Source organism: Cyphellophora europaea (assembly GCF_000365145.1).
Source record: "Cyphellophora europaea CBS 101466 unplaced genomic scaffold supercont1.7, whole genome shotgun sequence".
NCBI lineage: Eukaryota > Fungi > Ascomycota > Eurotiomycetes > Chaetothyriales > Cyphellophoraceae > Cyphellophora > Cyphellophora europaea.
Window position 1 is genome coordinate 69,321 of NW_008481813.1, and position 16,239 is coordinate 85,559.

Consider the following 16,239-nt stretch of genomic DNA (forward strand, 5'->3'; position numbering starts at 1 on the left):
TGTGTGCAGGAAACTGAGAGTACTGATAATGACGATGACTGATGCGAGATCAAGCAGGTGTACATCGAGATCAGTGCCGTGTAGCTTGAGTGACAACGGCTTGGTTTTGACGACCACTTCTTCCAAAATTCCGTGCGAGTATACATGTGGCCTCAAGCAAACGTGAAGATTATCGTTATTGAATGGGAATACATGCCAAGCCCGCACCGCTCTTAATTCTTATACATCTATCCTTTTCTCCCCCCTTCATTGGCCTGTGAAGTACGGGCTTCCCGTCACCGGCGCCTTATGCAACTTGAAGTACCCAGGCTGCAACTTCTGGAAAACCGCCTGCGGATCGTACTTCTTCCCGATGCTCTGCAGACGCTGCTGGTTGGCCTTGCCGTAGCTGCGGATCACGTCTTCGTAGAGGCTGGCGTAATTCATGTAGACGTAGTCGCTGTCCTTGCCGCGTTTCTTGGCCTCGGCCTTGATACGTCGCAGCACCTTGGTAATCATGGTGTAGACGGTGGCGTCGTCGGCCTCGTTCTGCCACCAGCACGCCACGTGGATCAGGTAAAGTGGCTTGTTGGGATCGGTGAGTCCCAAGGGGTTGCCGCCGTTCTTGCGCATGGCGGCGATCTGGCCAGACGTGATGCCTTGATACAGAAGCACGGGATTCGCGCCCGCGACATTGGCGGTGGCGGGGAGCTCCTCGAAGAAGATGTCTTTTGCGATCTCGGCTAGGGCCTGGTCGGCCTGGACGGTCAGGCCGTAGTACGTCTCGCGCAGGCCGTAAGGGTTGGAGGCGTCGAGCTCGGTGGCATACGCAGCGAGCTTCTTGGGCCCAGTGGTGTCGGAGATGGCGGTGAGGTTGTTGTACTCATTGAAAATGACAGCGCTGCCGCCGTTGGGGTTCCCATACCATAGCTCCGTGCTCGCTATCTTGGTGCCCTGGTTGGTAAGCCAAGCCACCCATTGCCCCGCGTTGGGGTCCTTGGGTGAGTTGGCGACGAGATTGGCGAAAGCTTTGGTCAGACCGGCGAACTGATCCTCGAGGTAGACGCGCCCACCGCCCCACATGGCATTGCCGGGCAGTTCGATCGCTTCGTAATGGAATGTGTGTACGATGCCAAAATTGTTACCGCCGCCGCGGAGCGCCCAATAAAGATCGGGATTCTGGGTGGGCGATGCCGTTGTTGTCAGGCCAGAGGCCAGGATTACATCGTAGGCGGCCACGTTGTCACAGGCCCAGCCATAGATGCCGCTGAAGAAGGAGATGCCGCCACCGGTAGTCAGTCCGCCGGTGCCAATGGGTGCAACACGGCCCCCAATTACAGCGAGGTCAGACTTGGCCAGCTCGGAGTAGACTCGAGCCCAGCGGTTGCCGCTGCCGATAGCCACGGTCTTCTTGTCGGAGGAGACCTTGATGCTATCAAGATTCTCGAGGGAAATGGTGATGCCGCCCTCGATGTTGGAGGCGCCTTTGAAAGCTGCATGGCCACCTGACTTGGCAGCAAAAGGGCAAGTGGTTAGGCGAGAGATGAGGATGGCTACCGAGACTGACTTTGTGTCGGGGGCTTTGAAGATGCAGTAAGGATTGACATTGGACTGCTGTTGAGCCCAGTAATTGTCTGTGAAGCTGTCATATGCTGCTTCACCGTCTCGAAACAGGTTGCTGGAATAGATGATGTCCAGGGAGGCGCACTGTGGTTCGGTTAGCCAAGGAGCTCGCGTGGCAGGCGGGCACATACTGCCACTGCACAAGCAGCATTAGATGAGCGAGACTGCAGGTCTGCTAGAGGCAGTTCTGTGATGTCCACTCCCTCCTCGATCAAAGCCTCGGTCACGTTGAAGTTTGCCGGCTCGGTTACCTGTGCCCAAGAACTAAATGCGAACGCCGCCACGAGGCAGCTGGCACGAAAAAGCATCGTCAGTGAAAGTAGTGTAAGGAGCGTGGCCAACAAACAACTTGGCAACACGAAGAGGAGAGCAAAACCCCAACGAGAGCTAGACGTCCAACAGCATCTGCAGGTGCCCTCCGCTGCAACATGTACTTGTGCAAATTCGAGGATTGGCCGAGGCAGGCCACGACGGCACAAACAAGGGCCAGGGTAGTGCGAGACAACTCATGTAGTCTCATCTTGCGTCCGGTCGAGAAGAGGAGCTTCGAAGCACCCAGCGATTTCGTTTAAAAGGCGACTCGCCGGCAAAATGTTGCTTCTGCAGGAACAAGAGATCTTGGACCAGGATGGTGGCGAGGATGTGCAAGGTCTGAGCAGAAGACATTGGTCGATGCAGCGGCATGGCTTCGGGATCGACCACGCCATGCGAAGCCACAGTGCATGGCTTACGGCGGTTGAAGGTATCTAGCTTGCACGATCATGTTTCTTTCTTTCGGATGCAGGCCTTGCAGTCAGTCCCCGTTCTCTGCCTACCCGTGGCTGGTGGCTGGTGGCGGACATCGAAGGATCAGCGTGGTATCCGGCGTTGCGACCTAGATACGCGTGGTTTTAAAGCGAGATGAGGAGAGGCGAAGGAAGTGCTCGTGACACGAACCACGACAGGCGGAAACTTGACAGGTGGAGCAGAGTGGAAACAGGGTTACGCGGTAGGGAACGGGCGGGAGGAGGCTCCGAGTTTGGGACGTTGAACCTTGCACCATAAACCCCTCCGCTGCGCCCGAGCTTCATCATGGTCAACTTCATTACTACCGTGTGCCGCATGGGCTGCGAGTCATGAACATAATCTCCTGAATCTGAAAAAAGTTGCTAAGCTGTCGATATATGTGTCTGCGACCAACCCCCAGTTGTGGCGTTCTTAGCCTGCGCCGTTCGAGGCAACATCCTCATCGGTGACCTGGTTCACACATTATCCGGAAGTCCAGCCTTTGCTGATGCTGCGTCTCAGGGAGGTATTTGCGACAGGTCTCTCCAGGGAAGCCGTCCTCATCGCCTGAGGGACCGAGACTATACGATCTGTTCTTGGAATCCAGTTATCAAAGGCACATGTCGGCATTGAGCCTCCCCCGTCAGGATGAAAATCCAGCCTGGTCTTCCACCCTGGCCATGCTCCGTGGCTTATAGCGTTCGATACCTTGCCATTCGCCTACTGCACGGCCTAGTCGCCAATTTGACCTAGTGGCAGGCTTCCGAATCCTCAGCTAATGTCCGGGAAGGTATAGTGTCCCCCTCCAGGAACAGTCCCTAGTCACGCCAATGCTACAGCAGGTGATGCGCATGCAACAGCAACAACGGTACTGGCATGCTTTCACGACTCGCTTAGATGCAGCACCGCTGAACGGGTTCTCCCTGCAGCACTGCAGAGTGATAGAAGTTGAGGGATACCATCTGCCAGCATGCTGCATTCTTCTCCCAACTGGTGAGCAATGGCAGGCAACTACGTGACTGAGGCCTCTGTGAGAGCCACTGGTATCTCTCTGGTGGCTTTGACGTCTTTGATCGCTGGCCTGCGGGTCGTGCTCGCCATTCAACAGCAGAAAGGCTTCCATTGGGACGATGGCTGGCTTCTTGCGGCCTACATCAGTTTCCTCGTCCTGAGTAGTCTCTACCTCATTGCTGCACCCATCATTTTCAGGATCGAACAAGTCGGCCAAGGGAAGTTGGAACCGTACCCGGATATCGCCCGTGATGGGCTTTTTATCCAGAAGATCTTTTTCGTCACCACCAGCGCCCTCTGGATGTCATGATGGTGCATCAAGTTCAGCTTGATGGCAGTATACAAGCGTTTGATGGCCGGTATTCCGCGCTACATCATGGTCTGGTGGGCCGTCATCATATTCTGCTTGCTGGTATGCCTGATCCTTCTCTTGTCAAAGGTATACTCACACGTACAGGTCCTCGCAGGTGCCATAACTTCCTCGATGCTCTCCTGCTCCAGCATGAAAGCCTGGTTCACAGCAGGCGCCTGCTCCACACCCCGTGATATCAAAGCAGCTACTATAAGCCTCTGGTACGCCTACGCCGTCGACATGGTAACCGATCTCATGAGTAAGTCCCCGGACATCAAGCTCCCGCCCACCCACCCAAGCTAACCCTCTCACAGTCATGTTCCTGCCCATCAAACTCATCTGGAACCTCCAAATGCCGCTCAGCCAAAAACTCTCCATCGGCGGCCTCTTCGCCCTGGGCTTCGTGTGCATCGCCGTAGCCACCATCCGCGTCAAGGAGCTCGGCAGCACCGTCAACAACAGCCAACCCTCAGCCACCTGGCTAGCCCTCTGGGGCATCGTCGAGTCCTCCATCGCCGTCATCATCGGCTGCGGGCCCGGCCTGTACCGCAAGGCCAAAGCCATCTACAAGACCCACACCAGCAGTGCCGGCGGCTACAACTCGCGAGGCTACGCTCGATACAACAGCCGCGGCAACGAGGGCGATGTCCTTGGCAGCAGCAGCCGGGGGAACGACATTCCGCTGTCCAAAACCTTCCGCACCACAACGGCCAGCTTTGGCCGGAGTCCAAGAAGCCATGATGATGCCGCTAGCAGTCAAGAGGAGCTCGCGGCTCCGATAAACTTGGACGGGCGTGGGATCATGGTCACCAAGTCGGTCACGGTGGGTGTGCAGGAAGAAAACGCCGAAAGCATGCGCTCCTGGGACCGCGGTGGGGATGGACGACCACATGCTTATTGACAGGGGACCTGCTCGGAACTTCACGACTGGCGCTGGCGGCACGTCCCTTACTTCCACGCTCTGCTTCGTGAGTATCGATACAGACTTACGCACGGCGCCGCATGAAGACGTCTCAAGTCGTCCAAGCTGCCCGAGCTGACGAATGGCCTGTGTTCATTGACGAGCTGGTTGCGGATTGGGATGCCTTGTACGAGGATACGAATGTGCGATAGATTGTTACCTGCCGAGAGCGTTCCTCATTCTTCTTCTTCGATCTCCATTGCCCTTAGACACCGGCGATGCGAGCAATGCCACGAGGGCCGCTTTGGATATCGGGAAAGCCTTGGAATAATACCAGCGACCTCAGACGAGCACCAAGTCCCTCCAAGCACCAACTCCTCCAGCACTGTCCAGCTCCGCCGTCACAGCTTCTCCGCGCATGACACCATGCACGTACGCCTCGCCGACAAGGCGATAGCGCTCGCCACAATCACCAGCACCAGCAGGCTCACCCACGGAAATTCCTGCTCGTTCAACATCGCCGTGTTTCTCTTCTTCCGCAGCTGCTTTCACAAGATGCCGCCTCACCACAAACGGCACCCTGGCCCCCATCACCACGAAACACTCATCTCCCATTTTCGTGACATGCGGTCCCACGCCCCAGAAGCCTCCATTGGTGATGAAGAAAGCCCGGCCCTTGCACGACAGGGACATGTCGTAAAGGAAGCGGTCGGCGCTGCCACTGCCGGTCCTGGGCAAGGTCTGCTGTTGTTGCTGCTCTGCCAGTTGGTCGTTAAGATTGTGGGGACATGAGGGCAGTGCGGAGGAATGCACCGTATTCTCCTGTAATTCTGCTGGCAACTCGCGCAGCCTGCGCAGCAGCCGCCCCCAGAACGCCTGAAAATCGGCACGGTGCGTGGGCAAATCGTCCTCGGCGCTCTCGTAGTTCGTCAGTCCGGCGGTAAGCGTGAGTGAGAGAGCGTCGAGACAATGGCCTGTATTGTCAGAAGTGGTGTACCTGACGCTGGTAAAGTGCGTTGAATCTTGCGTGGCGGCAAAGATGCGAGCCAGGAGCCGGGTGAGGTCAGTTCCGCTGGGCGTTCGCAGCTTTGCATCGACTTCGAGGACGGGCCAGTGGGCGTCGTCAGCGGAGAACTGGTACACTTGTGTGATGGTGTCGAGACGTATGGCTGAGATGGTGCACGTCGGGCCATCAAGCACGCATTTGCATGGCGGCTTTTCGAGAGGCTGCGTTTTGTTCTGGGGCGGTTCTGGCTCTGAGCCGGACGCTCGGTAATAGAAAGGGTGGTAGTAGCCGAACGAGCTCCAGACCAGATGGATGTTCCAGCGGACGACCCACGACGGAGTTGAGTCGTCTGCAAGGCTCACTTCATTATGCTCGGCTGCGGACAACACCTTCATACCCTCGTGGGAAAGCATCCATTCGGTCATGCGCCGGTAGACCTCCTCCAACGGCATGCTGTAGTCGGGACGAATGATGGGCCTGATGATGCCATCCTCGCCCTCCTGCTGGCACAACGGATGGCCCAGAAACGCGTACACGTGGTCGCGAGATTCATGGCAGCCAAGAGGTTTGGCGTGGCTGAGGAAATCCACAAGGGAATATCGATAGGTCTGTTGTTCCTGCCAGCCGGCAGACCAACGCTCCCAGTCCGTGTGAATCGTCTCGAGCGGTATACTCGAGCGGCTTTGCAGTTGGGATGCGCATCGCACAACCCACCGTGTGAGCTGCATCAATTGCCGGTAGTCGAGATCGAAGGAACCCAACAGAGCTCGCGGATCTCGAGCAACGCCGGCCTCTTGAATTACCCATGCTCTACTGAACCAAGGAAGACCCATGACTCGGGCTAAGGATCGCCATCGTACATCATCAAGAATGGGGTCATCCCTGGGAAGTACGGGCATCGCAGTTATGTCACCGTGGTAGGGAGTGCTGCGGACGACGTACTCCTCAATCAGCTCGTGCACATCCCTGCCAACGCTATCTTCAGCAGGGCCCAAATGGATCAGAACGTGGTCTGCAAGTCTGTACACGAGGTCCATGAAGGCGACATGGTGAGACTTTTCTCGGAGATTTCGCTGATTGATACAGACAGCATCTGCCCAGACCAGGCGAGGACGATCCAGGAGCCGCACTCGCCTGAGCGCCGCTTCGAGGCTGTGGGTGATGTTGAGGTCTTTACCGTTGCACTCAACAACAGCATGGTCGGCCTGTCCACCCCAGACATACGAGATAGCATCGTAATCTGGTGTGTGGCTCAGCTCATGGATTGACAGCCGAATTGATATGGGATCGGAGGTTGCACCCCTGGCGATCTCGACAAGGCGGATTGCATGGCCAATAGTCAGTTGTTGGTACAGTGGATGGCCCTCGTAGTCAAAGCTGAGACGCTTGAGCGGCGCGGGGCGGGCATCGCGTGTCTGAGATGGCGTGGCCGCGTTGGGCCTCACATCGGTTCGGCCTGGCTCCATGGAAAATGCTAAAGGAAGTGTATCACCGTCAGCTGGCTCTGCTCACGGACGGCAAGATGTTGGGTCCATCCGACATGGTCCTGGGTTAGAGCAGGAATCGCAAGTGCCCTCCTGAAAGAGCTGCAGTGTCACTGCCATTCCTGCGGCCTCTCTTGACGGGCGCTTGCAGCTGCCAGTTAAGCCAAGAATGATCAAAGGTTCGTATACACGTCTGCAGGCTGTAGCACGGTGGTCTGGACAGGCTTGTCATTTTCGTAGGCATCTTTGGTCCCCGCATTAGCGGCTTGGGTGCAGAAGTCTTCGCCATTAGGAGTCGCTGCGCAGGGCCTCCCAAGGTCTAGGAGCGTGAGCTCGTATCTGTGCTGCTTGCAGGATGCCAGAGCCACTAGGGCATCTTCTGACGATGTCAGCAACCGGCCCCCATAATGTTACAAATCTGCCCTTCGTCGCGCTCCTAGCGAGACACGTGCTCATAACTCGAGCTCTCCCATCGCAAGCTCCTTCGCAATCCCTTTCCGCAAAGTTGTCAGGACTACTCTGCCTACCTCCTCCACTGGCACCCCTCTGAAGGCTTCCCTCCAATCCCAGCCCCGCTGCATCTGCCTCACACCTTCACCCTTCCCGTCAACCAGCACCGCGCTCCCGTCACTGCGACCACCTCCACTGGTGCCACTTCCCATCATTTCACTACCCATGAGACTGAAGCTGAAGTTGCTGTCTTTGCCTGAGCTCATGCTCTTCTTCAGCATCGCTCTTGGACTTGGTGGCTGACTCCCACGATATTCACCAATGCTGGCACTTAGACATGCATCGGTCGCTTCTCGCACGCGCGCATTCACTGTCTCCAAGTCCTCGATCGCAGCAAGGAGCGCGTACATTTGCTCATTGGTGAAGCTACGATTGTCGTGGTCCTTGGCAAGTAGGGCTGTGGCCTCACCTAACAATGGCAGCAGTGCATCAGCTTGAATGGCGGTCTGGCGCTCGGCATCGTATAAGCCACCGTATATGCTGTCGGCGGCGCTGTTGACTGCGGCGACGATGGCCTTTGCGGCGACACGCTTACGGGCACGGAGATTAGGCCTCGATGTCTTGTTGCGCTGCGTCGAGTGCTCTTGATCACGTAAGACGAAAATACGGCGAACACAAGCGTAGCCTACGACGTAGAACTGGAGAATGCTGGCGGCTTCAGGGTCGGCATCGATTATGGCCGCAAAGGCGGATTTGGGAGTTTCAACTAGGCCACGAAGCGCTTCGTCGAGCTCGTTCTCTTCGGGGTAGGGACATGACTGCACGAGGCAGTAGGATATCAGCATCTCTGTGAGCTGCTGGATCCGCACAGCATTGTGAGATTTGGCGTAGCACAGCAGCGCGAGGCCGTACTGTGTGGTATTGTGAGCAAGATGATCTCCGAGCTTGTCAGACATAGCACGAGCCTCATCCATGAAGCGTAAATCGGTGCAGAGATTGATTATTTTCTCGGTCCGGGCTTGATCGGATACCGGAAGTTGATCCAGAAGCTCGTGGACGGAGTCGCGGGTGAGCTGCTCGTCGTCAAGACGACTGAGGATGGACAAAGATACTTCCCAGCCCTCCACCTCAATTACGCCGCTCGGATTCTCAGTGGCGAGTGATGAAAGGCCAAAGAGCGCAGCAGCATACTGCGTTAGTACGTCGTCTTTGGTAAGGTCGGGTTTGACTCCGCCATAACTAAGCACCATTAAGTCATCGAGATCGAATCCGGCGTTCGATCCGCTGCCGATCCACCCAGCGGTCGATGCGATTTCGGCGATGGCAGCTGCCACGCATTGAGATAGAACACGGGTCACCGTGAGAAAGCCGCTGACATTTCCCTGCAGAGCGCAGCCAAGAGCCACTTCAACAGGGGACAGAGAGTTGATAGGGAACGTGTTCTTGCCCTCCGGATCTGTAACGCAGAGGAATGCATCTCGTAGACGACTCAGGTACGAGGCCAACGGTGCGTCTTCCGGGGCTTGACTGACATCAAGTCGCCATTTCTGGATGCTTGAGTCGGAAGCACCATCCCACCAGATAGTCAGTGCGCATGCTGCCTCGAGCCAGTCTTGCGATTGCGCGATGGTCTCGTCTGCACCGCCACTGAGGATACTGTAGAGTACTCTGACGCCTTGATAGATACTCCACGGGAGATTTCTCGAGCGCTGAGATTTTCGCAGCAACTCACGTCTCGGCTTGTTGACACCAAAGTTCTCGGCTTCAAAATCGTCGTCGTCGTCTCCGCCCGAAGCAAGGTGACCAAGATTCTCGAGCTCGGCTTCGATGTTGCCGCGATAATTATTCCATTCTTCTGACGTAGTTTCCCAATCGCCCGTCATGCCCGGACAAGAGTTGATGACTTGTCTGGCGCGGAAGATAACACTTTGAATGGTCTGTAGCTGCGCACCGTGAAAGCCAGGGTCTTGCTCGCCATCATCCATTGCGGTTGCAGCGTATTGGAAATCTGCGTCGGCCAGTAGGCGCATCGCATCCTGCAGGCGGCCACGAAGCACCAGGGCCAGGACCGCATCCCAAAATAAATCATGAGCCGTGGGGTTTGGCTGCGCCGATGCCACTGAGCGAAGAAGAGGGTCGTATGAGACATGATGGTTGTTGAGCCAAGTCAGGATTACTCCAGGTATTGAAGATTCGCCCGGGTGATGAAGGTTGAGTATGAGAGAGGCGAGGTAGTTGGCTTTGTCGAAAGCAGCTGCAGATGCCGGTGGGCCTATGTCTGTGGTATCATGTCCAGTCGAGTCCGCGTTATTGCGCCAAAGGTTCAAAAGGTCCTTAACCTGTACATCGATCAACGACCGCATGCCATCTTCGTCCATATTCTGCTCCTTCTCATTGTGCAATTGTTGCAAAAACAGCTCCGTGTCCAGTAGGAGTGCATCGTCGTCTTCGAGGGGCGCAGCCTTTGCTCTTGATCCTAAATCGCGAGCAAGACCGGAAATAACAGCCGGTTGACCCTTGTTGGGTAAAGTAGAGTGTGAATTTGTAGATCGCTTGAAGACGGACCGGCTCTTGGATTGTCTTGCGCTGTTTGTGCTGAACTTCATTAATGATTGCACTGGTATCGGCTCATCCTCCTCGAAGCCATCGCGCTCAGTGGATTCAGAACCTCTTGACGTGGCGTAAGAAGAGTGAAAGTCATTGCTTCTCGGCGATGGCCTGGCGTTTCGTTGCGGCGGCGGAGCATGTCGGGTGCTTTTGCTTGCTGTTGAAGGAGTCTGCTTGCCAAAGAGAGTGTTACTTTTGCCTGAGCCGAATCGAGAGCTGCCGAAAACTGTTGAAGGAGGTGGCACAAGCGGAGTGGTGCTTGAAATATTCGGCTCGTTGAAGAACAGGTCTCGACGGCGAGGGGGAGTTTGCGCGGGACTCGAAGAGAAGTCGGCAGAGAACTGATTCATGGTTATCGTGGACCTAGAACGAGCGAGCGATTACGAAGCCGAGCAAAAAGGTGTATACAGCGCGCCGCGCAGTGCATCGTTCCATCAACATGGACGTCGCGTGCCGGGACCGGCGGAACGTGTCACCGGAAGCTGCCCGCCGCATGTCAGTTTCACGAAACAACATTCTTAATGTATGTCTGACTGTGAAGTGGCACACTCGATCGCGTACAACATCGATTCATTACTTTCATTTCCCCATCAAGGTCTACAGACTGTACAGTGGCGACTCGTGAACGCTTCACGACCACTGCTTAGTCGATGTTGGCCTAGAGTCCTCAAGTCCGCCCCCATCCGAAGGTGTGGTTGCACCCATCCGCATGTTCGCCGATTCCTTGCTCGCCGGTGCTTCGAGATCTATCATGTTGTTAAGGCCTGTTTCTCCCGTTTGTGTGGAGCCGATAGGGGAGGGTCCCCGGTCTGACAATCTCGGTCCTCGGTTGCTGCTAACCACTCTTCGCCCATGAGGATGCTCTGACCGTTGCATGGTGCTGGGGTATGTCGTCGACTTGAACCATGTGGGCAGGAGTCTGGCGAAGACCACTTTGGCCGCCGGCAAACAGGCACAGATTATGCCGACTTCAGTCTCCACCACAGACCACATGATGGATCCCCAGTAGTCCCAAGTGATGTTCGTGGCGTTTCGAAGGGGGAACAGAGCGACGAGCCTCAGAAGAGAGATGATCGTCACGATAAGTCCAAAACTGAACATGACCAGAATATGAAACTTCTGTCTCCAAAAATATGTGGTGTGTAGCCTGAAGAGGATTGGCAACGGCAGAATCAGAATGATCAGGTCCAAGATCATGTTCAGTGCGGCGTGCGCGGCGATTCCAGCGTAGACGTTGATGCACTGTCCTTCTTTCTGGTCATCCCATCTGTGCCAAGCATAGTTGATGGGTCGACACTGGAATATCAGCGGCAGAATGAACGCAGTGCAGAAGGCAATGCAGATCCCCATCATCACCTGTGTTGCTAGCCGAAAGTTGCGATTGGGGAACACGCGGAGGAAAAAGATGAGCAATGCTAGCTTGGTTGCGACTGTCGATAGCAGGTAGAAGATCTCGGCGAGGTAGAACAGGCGCAGCAAATTCGTGATGTCGTCAAATGGTATCGTCCAGATATCCTTCCCAATCCCGTACTTGTAAAAATAGCCGTCCATGATGGCGACGGGCAGTCCTATGGCCCAAGCAAAAACAACAGCTGCGTCATCCCAGCCCCACAGGTCGCCCTTGTCAGGCCGCCGTGCAAGGCCACGAAGGCCCACGAAGGCCAGCGCCAGGCCTGTAAGCGCAGGGCCAACGATAGCTACCTCCAGTCCCCGATCACGTACAGCCCGTTTGCAGGTAGTAGCGGAGACATTCTGTGCCGCTGCACTTGTCAGCATGTCGCAGAGTGGTGGGAAGAACCATACTGAGGGCTTCACGGGTTGTGCAGTTGTCCAGAACGCAGCCGAGAGCATCTGCCCAGAGCTGGTCACTTGCACATATGCAATCTATGTCAGTGACAGAACAGTTGGTCGAGGGCAAGATGTCCAGAACGCATGTCAACTACAGGCGTTAGATGCGGAATGAACGCGGGTGGTTGCCTGACTCACCGCGCATGTTGGGAGTTGGGTAGCGAGCTCAAATTGGGCATTGACGGCTACCAGAAGTGCCAGCAGAGGCCAGAGAAGCCTCATGACCGCAGAGAGGAAGCGAGAAGTTGCGATCACTCGTCACGAGTAACACATGGCGAATGATCGGGCTTTTGTCTCTGCGAGCCTAAGCATGGAAGACTATGCCGTCATCTTTGCTGTTGAAGGATCATTTCGAACTTCGCCGTTGAAAGGTTGATTGGCATGGCCTAAGTGAACGGTCTAGACAGCTTTCACGACTCGGAAATGCAAGTCGTGTCCGAATTCGTCCTCGATATCTGCAGAGCAGTCTCGGTAATGGACTATAGGAAGCAAGTGTACAGGGTTGCCCCCGCCATTTCACGGAACAGTCTGATCGGCAAGGAGTGAGAGTCTTCGAGGTGACCTATCATAGATCCCATCGTGAACAGAGTTCCAGTATAAAGTCGATGAATCTGGCGACTAGCTGCAGCTTTGAGAGACTGACAGCAGTGTGGGCGTTATGCGCCGTGCCAAGATTGACTTTTCGGAGACCCGTATAGTACATGCAAGGGGTCGTTCGCGGCCTGCATTCAGACTTGACTTGCATGCTGGGGCGTCTCCTCCCGATATTGTTTCAGTGGCGGAAACAGCAAGTCAGAGGCAACAGAAGTGCTTCTCAGGATGAGAGCTCCTTAGCAACGGATTCTCAAGATATCATATCATAGAGCAACTACACTCGACGAGACCGAGGTGGGGCCAAACACTGTCAGAAACCTAACACTAGTCTACCCCAAACTAGCCCCGTGGCGCGTCCATGTTGTGGCGACTCGCTTGAATGTCCATCAATGGCTCCCTGTATCTGCTCGCGTAGAGGGAGCCTAGGTTAGACCTGGGCGGTGCTAGACACTTTGTTCTGTGAACAAGATTCTTTGGCTCGGACCGAGATGCTTTGCTTCATGTTGGCGACCAGGCGTCCTCATGCAGAGCCCTTCAGGCGATGGCTTTGACGACTCGGCGAATGGTATCCTCCAGACTCTCCTTCGGAAGACCCAGCCGATCGTTCCACAGTCCCCGAGTTGCCGAGAAATTGTTCAGTCCATCTAAATTGAAGACTTCACAAGTGATCAGGTCGACAGTGCCTTTTATATACGGACTTCCGGCTACGTTCTCGAACTCGCCCTTCGCCATCTCTTCGCGAGCAGCTTCAGCAACCTGGGCGCCGTTGACGCGCTGGATCTCGAGCTTACTACCCAACGCTTTCTCCAGTTCAGCAATGACTTGGTTCTGGCTCACCGTGAAGCTGTTGATGTAGATGTATGTGTTGCTTGTCTCGTCGTAGTGCTCTGTAGACAGACAAGCGGTGACTGCATTTGCAATCTGACCGATATTGGTGCCTTCCCATAGCTGATCACCACTATCGTGGACCTTGACCGATCGAGTCCGCAGATTCCAGCCCATGCCCCCACCAATCAGGACCCAGTCAAAGTAACCGCCATTAATGACACCAGTCCAGGAGATCTTGCCTTCCTTGGTCTTCAGATAGCCAATGATCCGCGCCTTCTCGCCGGCGGGTGGTAGTAACTCCATAATCCTTGGGTCTGAGGTGTCAATGCCATACTCGGAAGGAATGAAGCGCTTGACACCAGCTGCAATCATGGCATCGATAATTTTGATCTGTTCAGTGACCGAAAAGGTCGCAATCGTCGACACAACGGCGTCTTGTCCTTGGAAGGCTCGAGTCAGCGAAGGGATGGTGTAGTCAGACTTCACAACCTGGACATTGTCGGCAAAGGTTGTTTTGGACGTTTCGCGAGTGAGTGCCGACACGGTGAAGCCCGCAGCTAGCAAACTGTCGACTATGTGCACTCCAGTGTTGCCGGATGCACCCACCACCATGACGGTTTTGATCGGTGGAGAGGACATCGTGGATGGTGTAAGTAGTTTTGATGATAGTGGGAGATGTTGTTTTCGGTCTCTGCGTGCTCCGAAACTACCGTCTTCAAGTGCCCGGACGTCCATTCTTATACCATCGTGGCCGGTAATACATCATCGCAGTGCAGAGCATGGGTGTCAGTAATCAAGCCGTATAGCCCAAAAGAGGCGGCCCACTTCCGGCCGTAGTATGCCAAGCCACTACCATACGAAATCCAGCCATTGACTCACATGGTTCTTGAGATCTGTATGCTCAGGGCGTATACAAGTTTGTCAGGAATGGTGATAGACGACAGCGATGTTGATTAAACAACAACTCACATGCAAAGCCGTCAGTATATGAAATCACATACCTGAAATTGGGGTTTTTGATTAGTTGCGATGCCTCAGCAAGATTTCTAGCGCCAGTGACCGAACCCCGAATCTCGTGCTATCAAGGAACAGGTTTCTCTTCGTCCGGGCTCATATCCGAAGGACCTCGGGTCGAACATGTCTTGAGCGCTCGCACAATCCAAGAGCAAGCTCATGACTCGGTTTTTGGGCGCTCCAGCAGCTTGCTTACAAATGAAAGCAGCAAAGTTGGTGTATTTCGGCACTCACGACATGCGTTGGACAGGCATCGGCGCTGAGGACAGAGATGAAGCTCCCTGGACGCCGTCATTGTTGTTGCTCGAGTCCAAGTTGAGGAGAGGACTCGGGTAGGGAGACGTCAGGGGAAGGCCGACGCGAATGACTCATGACTTCCTGCGTTCCTCAGATCATCGAGTCATGCCCCTCGACTCTGTCAACGTTCTGTCGGCGCTTCTGCTATCACGTTCTCACTGATGCACATGCTTGGATCTGCCGCACAGCCACCTATCGGTAGAGACTGAACCTGCTGCATCCGCCGCTCTCGAGTTTCGTTACGACAAAGTGAGGCTATAAGTGCTTCACCACACAGATCGAACAACGAACGGATCGAACAACTGGTCAAGCAGCGTCTTGCAAAGCTACGGAAAATGGTCTTGACGCCATAAGCAGCTCAAGAGCAAGTTCAAAACGGGTGAATGGACTGTGGTCGTTGATACTAATGATTGTTTGCCCGCCTTCGACGCTCACGCGTCGGTGTTTCAGTGAAACTCGGCCATTTGGGCCCTCCCTTCCATTGCCGAGAGCCAAGGAACTCGACGACTGACCCAGAGTTCTGCTTGCGGGTCTGTCGCTTTGAATACAGCGTCGTCGTCGAGCGAGCCCGCCTGAACGATCACAATGCCTTTGAAGTCCTCCGCATCACCGATCTTCGAGATGGTACAACCACAGGTTGCACAGAAAGAGTAGGTGAGCATCATTCCACTGTCTTGCTTCGTCGAATATGTCTTCGGCGAGCCTACGGTGACCTTGTATGCTTTTTCAGGGACCAGAATATTCGTGGTGTATGTGCTTCCACTCAGTCGTCGGCAAGTGAGACAATGGCAGAGCGCCTTGTACATCAGTGACCACTCCGCTGGGGCTGGATGGCCTCACCTTCTGAAGTGGTTCGCCCTGATACTCGTATCGCAGCTCACCACACATGCATCGTCCAGACGTCATTTTGCTGCTGTTAGATCGTGCGGTATGCTTCTCGTCGGCAGAGCCTGAGGTGGGTGAACAAAACGTGGAGAGGTGACTGGTGATATTTATACGGTATCATCTCACTATGGCTGCCTCATGTCGGCCGCGGTCACAAGCTGATCAAGGACAGTTCTAGATCTGACTGAAAATCCGAAGTGTTACTCCCGGAGCGGGCCAATCGCGTTCACGCAACTCGCCCTGTTCAGGCTTTGGGGACATGAGAACTGCCCATCTCGTTTTGACTGTCTGCTCACGTTGCCTCTCTAGGCAGACCACATTTCAGCCCCGCACGGGTACGAAGTGAACATCGTGTAAGCAGTAGCTGACAAGGATGCTGAAATCGCAAACAGAGAACGCCTGATACCTTCACACCTCCAGTAGAACTCGTGATATGTCTGCCAAGATCATGCCCGCCTGACGCCGGTAAACGACCCTTCGAGGAATCCATCCTCACGCCCTTGCGAGCTGCCAATTGTGACGACTGCTGGAATAGACCTTTCTAAGAGTGTTTCACGAGGTCAGGCTACCAGAGTCATGTCAATTAGGTACAGAC

The 16,239-nt window shown here is 55.0% G+C and overlaps 8 protein-coding genes across 8 annotated transcripts; 2 read left to right on the top strand and 6 right to left on the bottom strand.

The window, feature by feature from the left end:
• Positions 1-246: 246 nt before the first annotated feature.
• HMPREF1541_07107 (uncharacterized protein) lies at positions 247-1,910 on the bottom strand (the record flags this gene model as incomplete). The annotated part of the gene is made up of 2 exons (XM_008721432.1): positions 247-1,686; positions 1,734-1,910. 2 exons carry the CDS (start codon positions 1,908-1,910, stop codon positions 247-249), a joined length of 1,617 nt encoding a protein of 538 aa, XP_008719654.1.
• Positions 1,911-3,367: 1,457 nt separating this feature from the next.
• HMPREF1541_07108 (uncharacterized protein) lies at positions 3,368-3,688 on the top strand (the record flags this gene model as incomplete). The annotated part of the gene is made up of 1 exon (XM_008721433.1): positions 3,368-3,688. One exon carries the CDS (start codon positions 3,368-3,370, stop codon positions 3,686-3,688), a length of 321 nt encoding a protein of 106 aa, XP_008719655.1.
• Positions 3,689-3,754: 66 nt separating this feature from the next.
• Positions 3,755-4,631, top strand: HMPREF1541_07109 (uncharacterized protein; the record flags this gene model as incomplete). Its single annotated transcript, XM_008721434.1, has 3 exons — positions 3,755-3,790; positions 3,836-3,989; positions 4,045-4,631. 3 exons carry the CDS (start codon positions 3,755-3,757, stop codon positions 4,629-4,631), a joined length of 777 nt encoding a protein of 258 aa, XP_008719656.1.
• Positions 4,632-4,973: 342 nt separating this feature from the next.
• Positions 4,974-7,103, bottom strand: HMPREF1541_07110 (uncharacterized protein; the record flags this gene model as incomplete). The annotated part of the gene is made up of 1 exon (XM_008721435.1): positions 4,974-7,103. One exon carries the CDS (start codon positions 7,101-7,103, stop codon positions 4,974-4,976), a length of 2,130 nt encoding a protein of 709 aa, XP_008719657.1.
• Positions 7,104-7,573: 470 nt separating this feature from the next.
• On the bottom strand, positions 7,574-10,528 carry HMPREF1541_07111 (uncharacterized protein; the record flags this gene model as incomplete). The annotated part of the gene is made up of 1 exon (XM_008721436.1): positions 7,574-10,528. The coding sequence occupies one exon, from the start codon at positions 10,526-10,528 to the stop codon at positions 7,574-7,576; it is 2,955 nt and encodes a 984-aa protein (XP_008719658.1).
• Positions 10,529-10,808: 280 nt separating this feature from the next.
• Positions 10,809-12,248, bottom strand: HMPREF1541_07112 (uncharacterized protein; the record flags this gene model as incomplete). The annotated part of the gene is made up of 3 exons (XM_008721437.1): positions 10,809-11,938; positions 11,982-12,117; positions 12,165-12,248. 3 exons carry the CDS (start codon positions 12,246-12,248, stop codon positions 10,809-10,811), a joined length of 1,350 nt encoding a protein of 449 aa, XP_008719659.1.
• Positions 12,249-13,154: 906 nt separating this feature from the next.
• HMPREF1541_07113 (uncharacterized protein) lies at positions 13,155-14,087 on the bottom strand (the record flags this gene model as incomplete). Its single annotated transcript, XM_008721438.1, has 1 exon — positions 13,155-14,087. The coding sequence occupies one exon, from the start codon at positions 14,085-14,087 to the stop codon at positions 13,155-13,157; it is 933 nt and encodes a 310-aa protein (XP_008719660.1).
• Positions 14,088-15,205: 1,118 nt separating this feature from the next.
• Positions 15,206-15,665, bottom strand: HMPREF1541_07114 (uncharacterized protein; the record flags this gene model as incomplete). The annotated part of the gene is made up of 2 exons (XM_008721439.1): positions 15,206-15,556; positions 15,600-15,665. 2 exons carry the CDS (start codon positions 15,663-15,665, stop codon positions 15,206-15,208), a joined length of 417 nt encoding a protein of 138 aa, XP_008719661.1.
• Between the last annotated feature and the right edge of the window lie 574 nt (positions 15,666-16,239).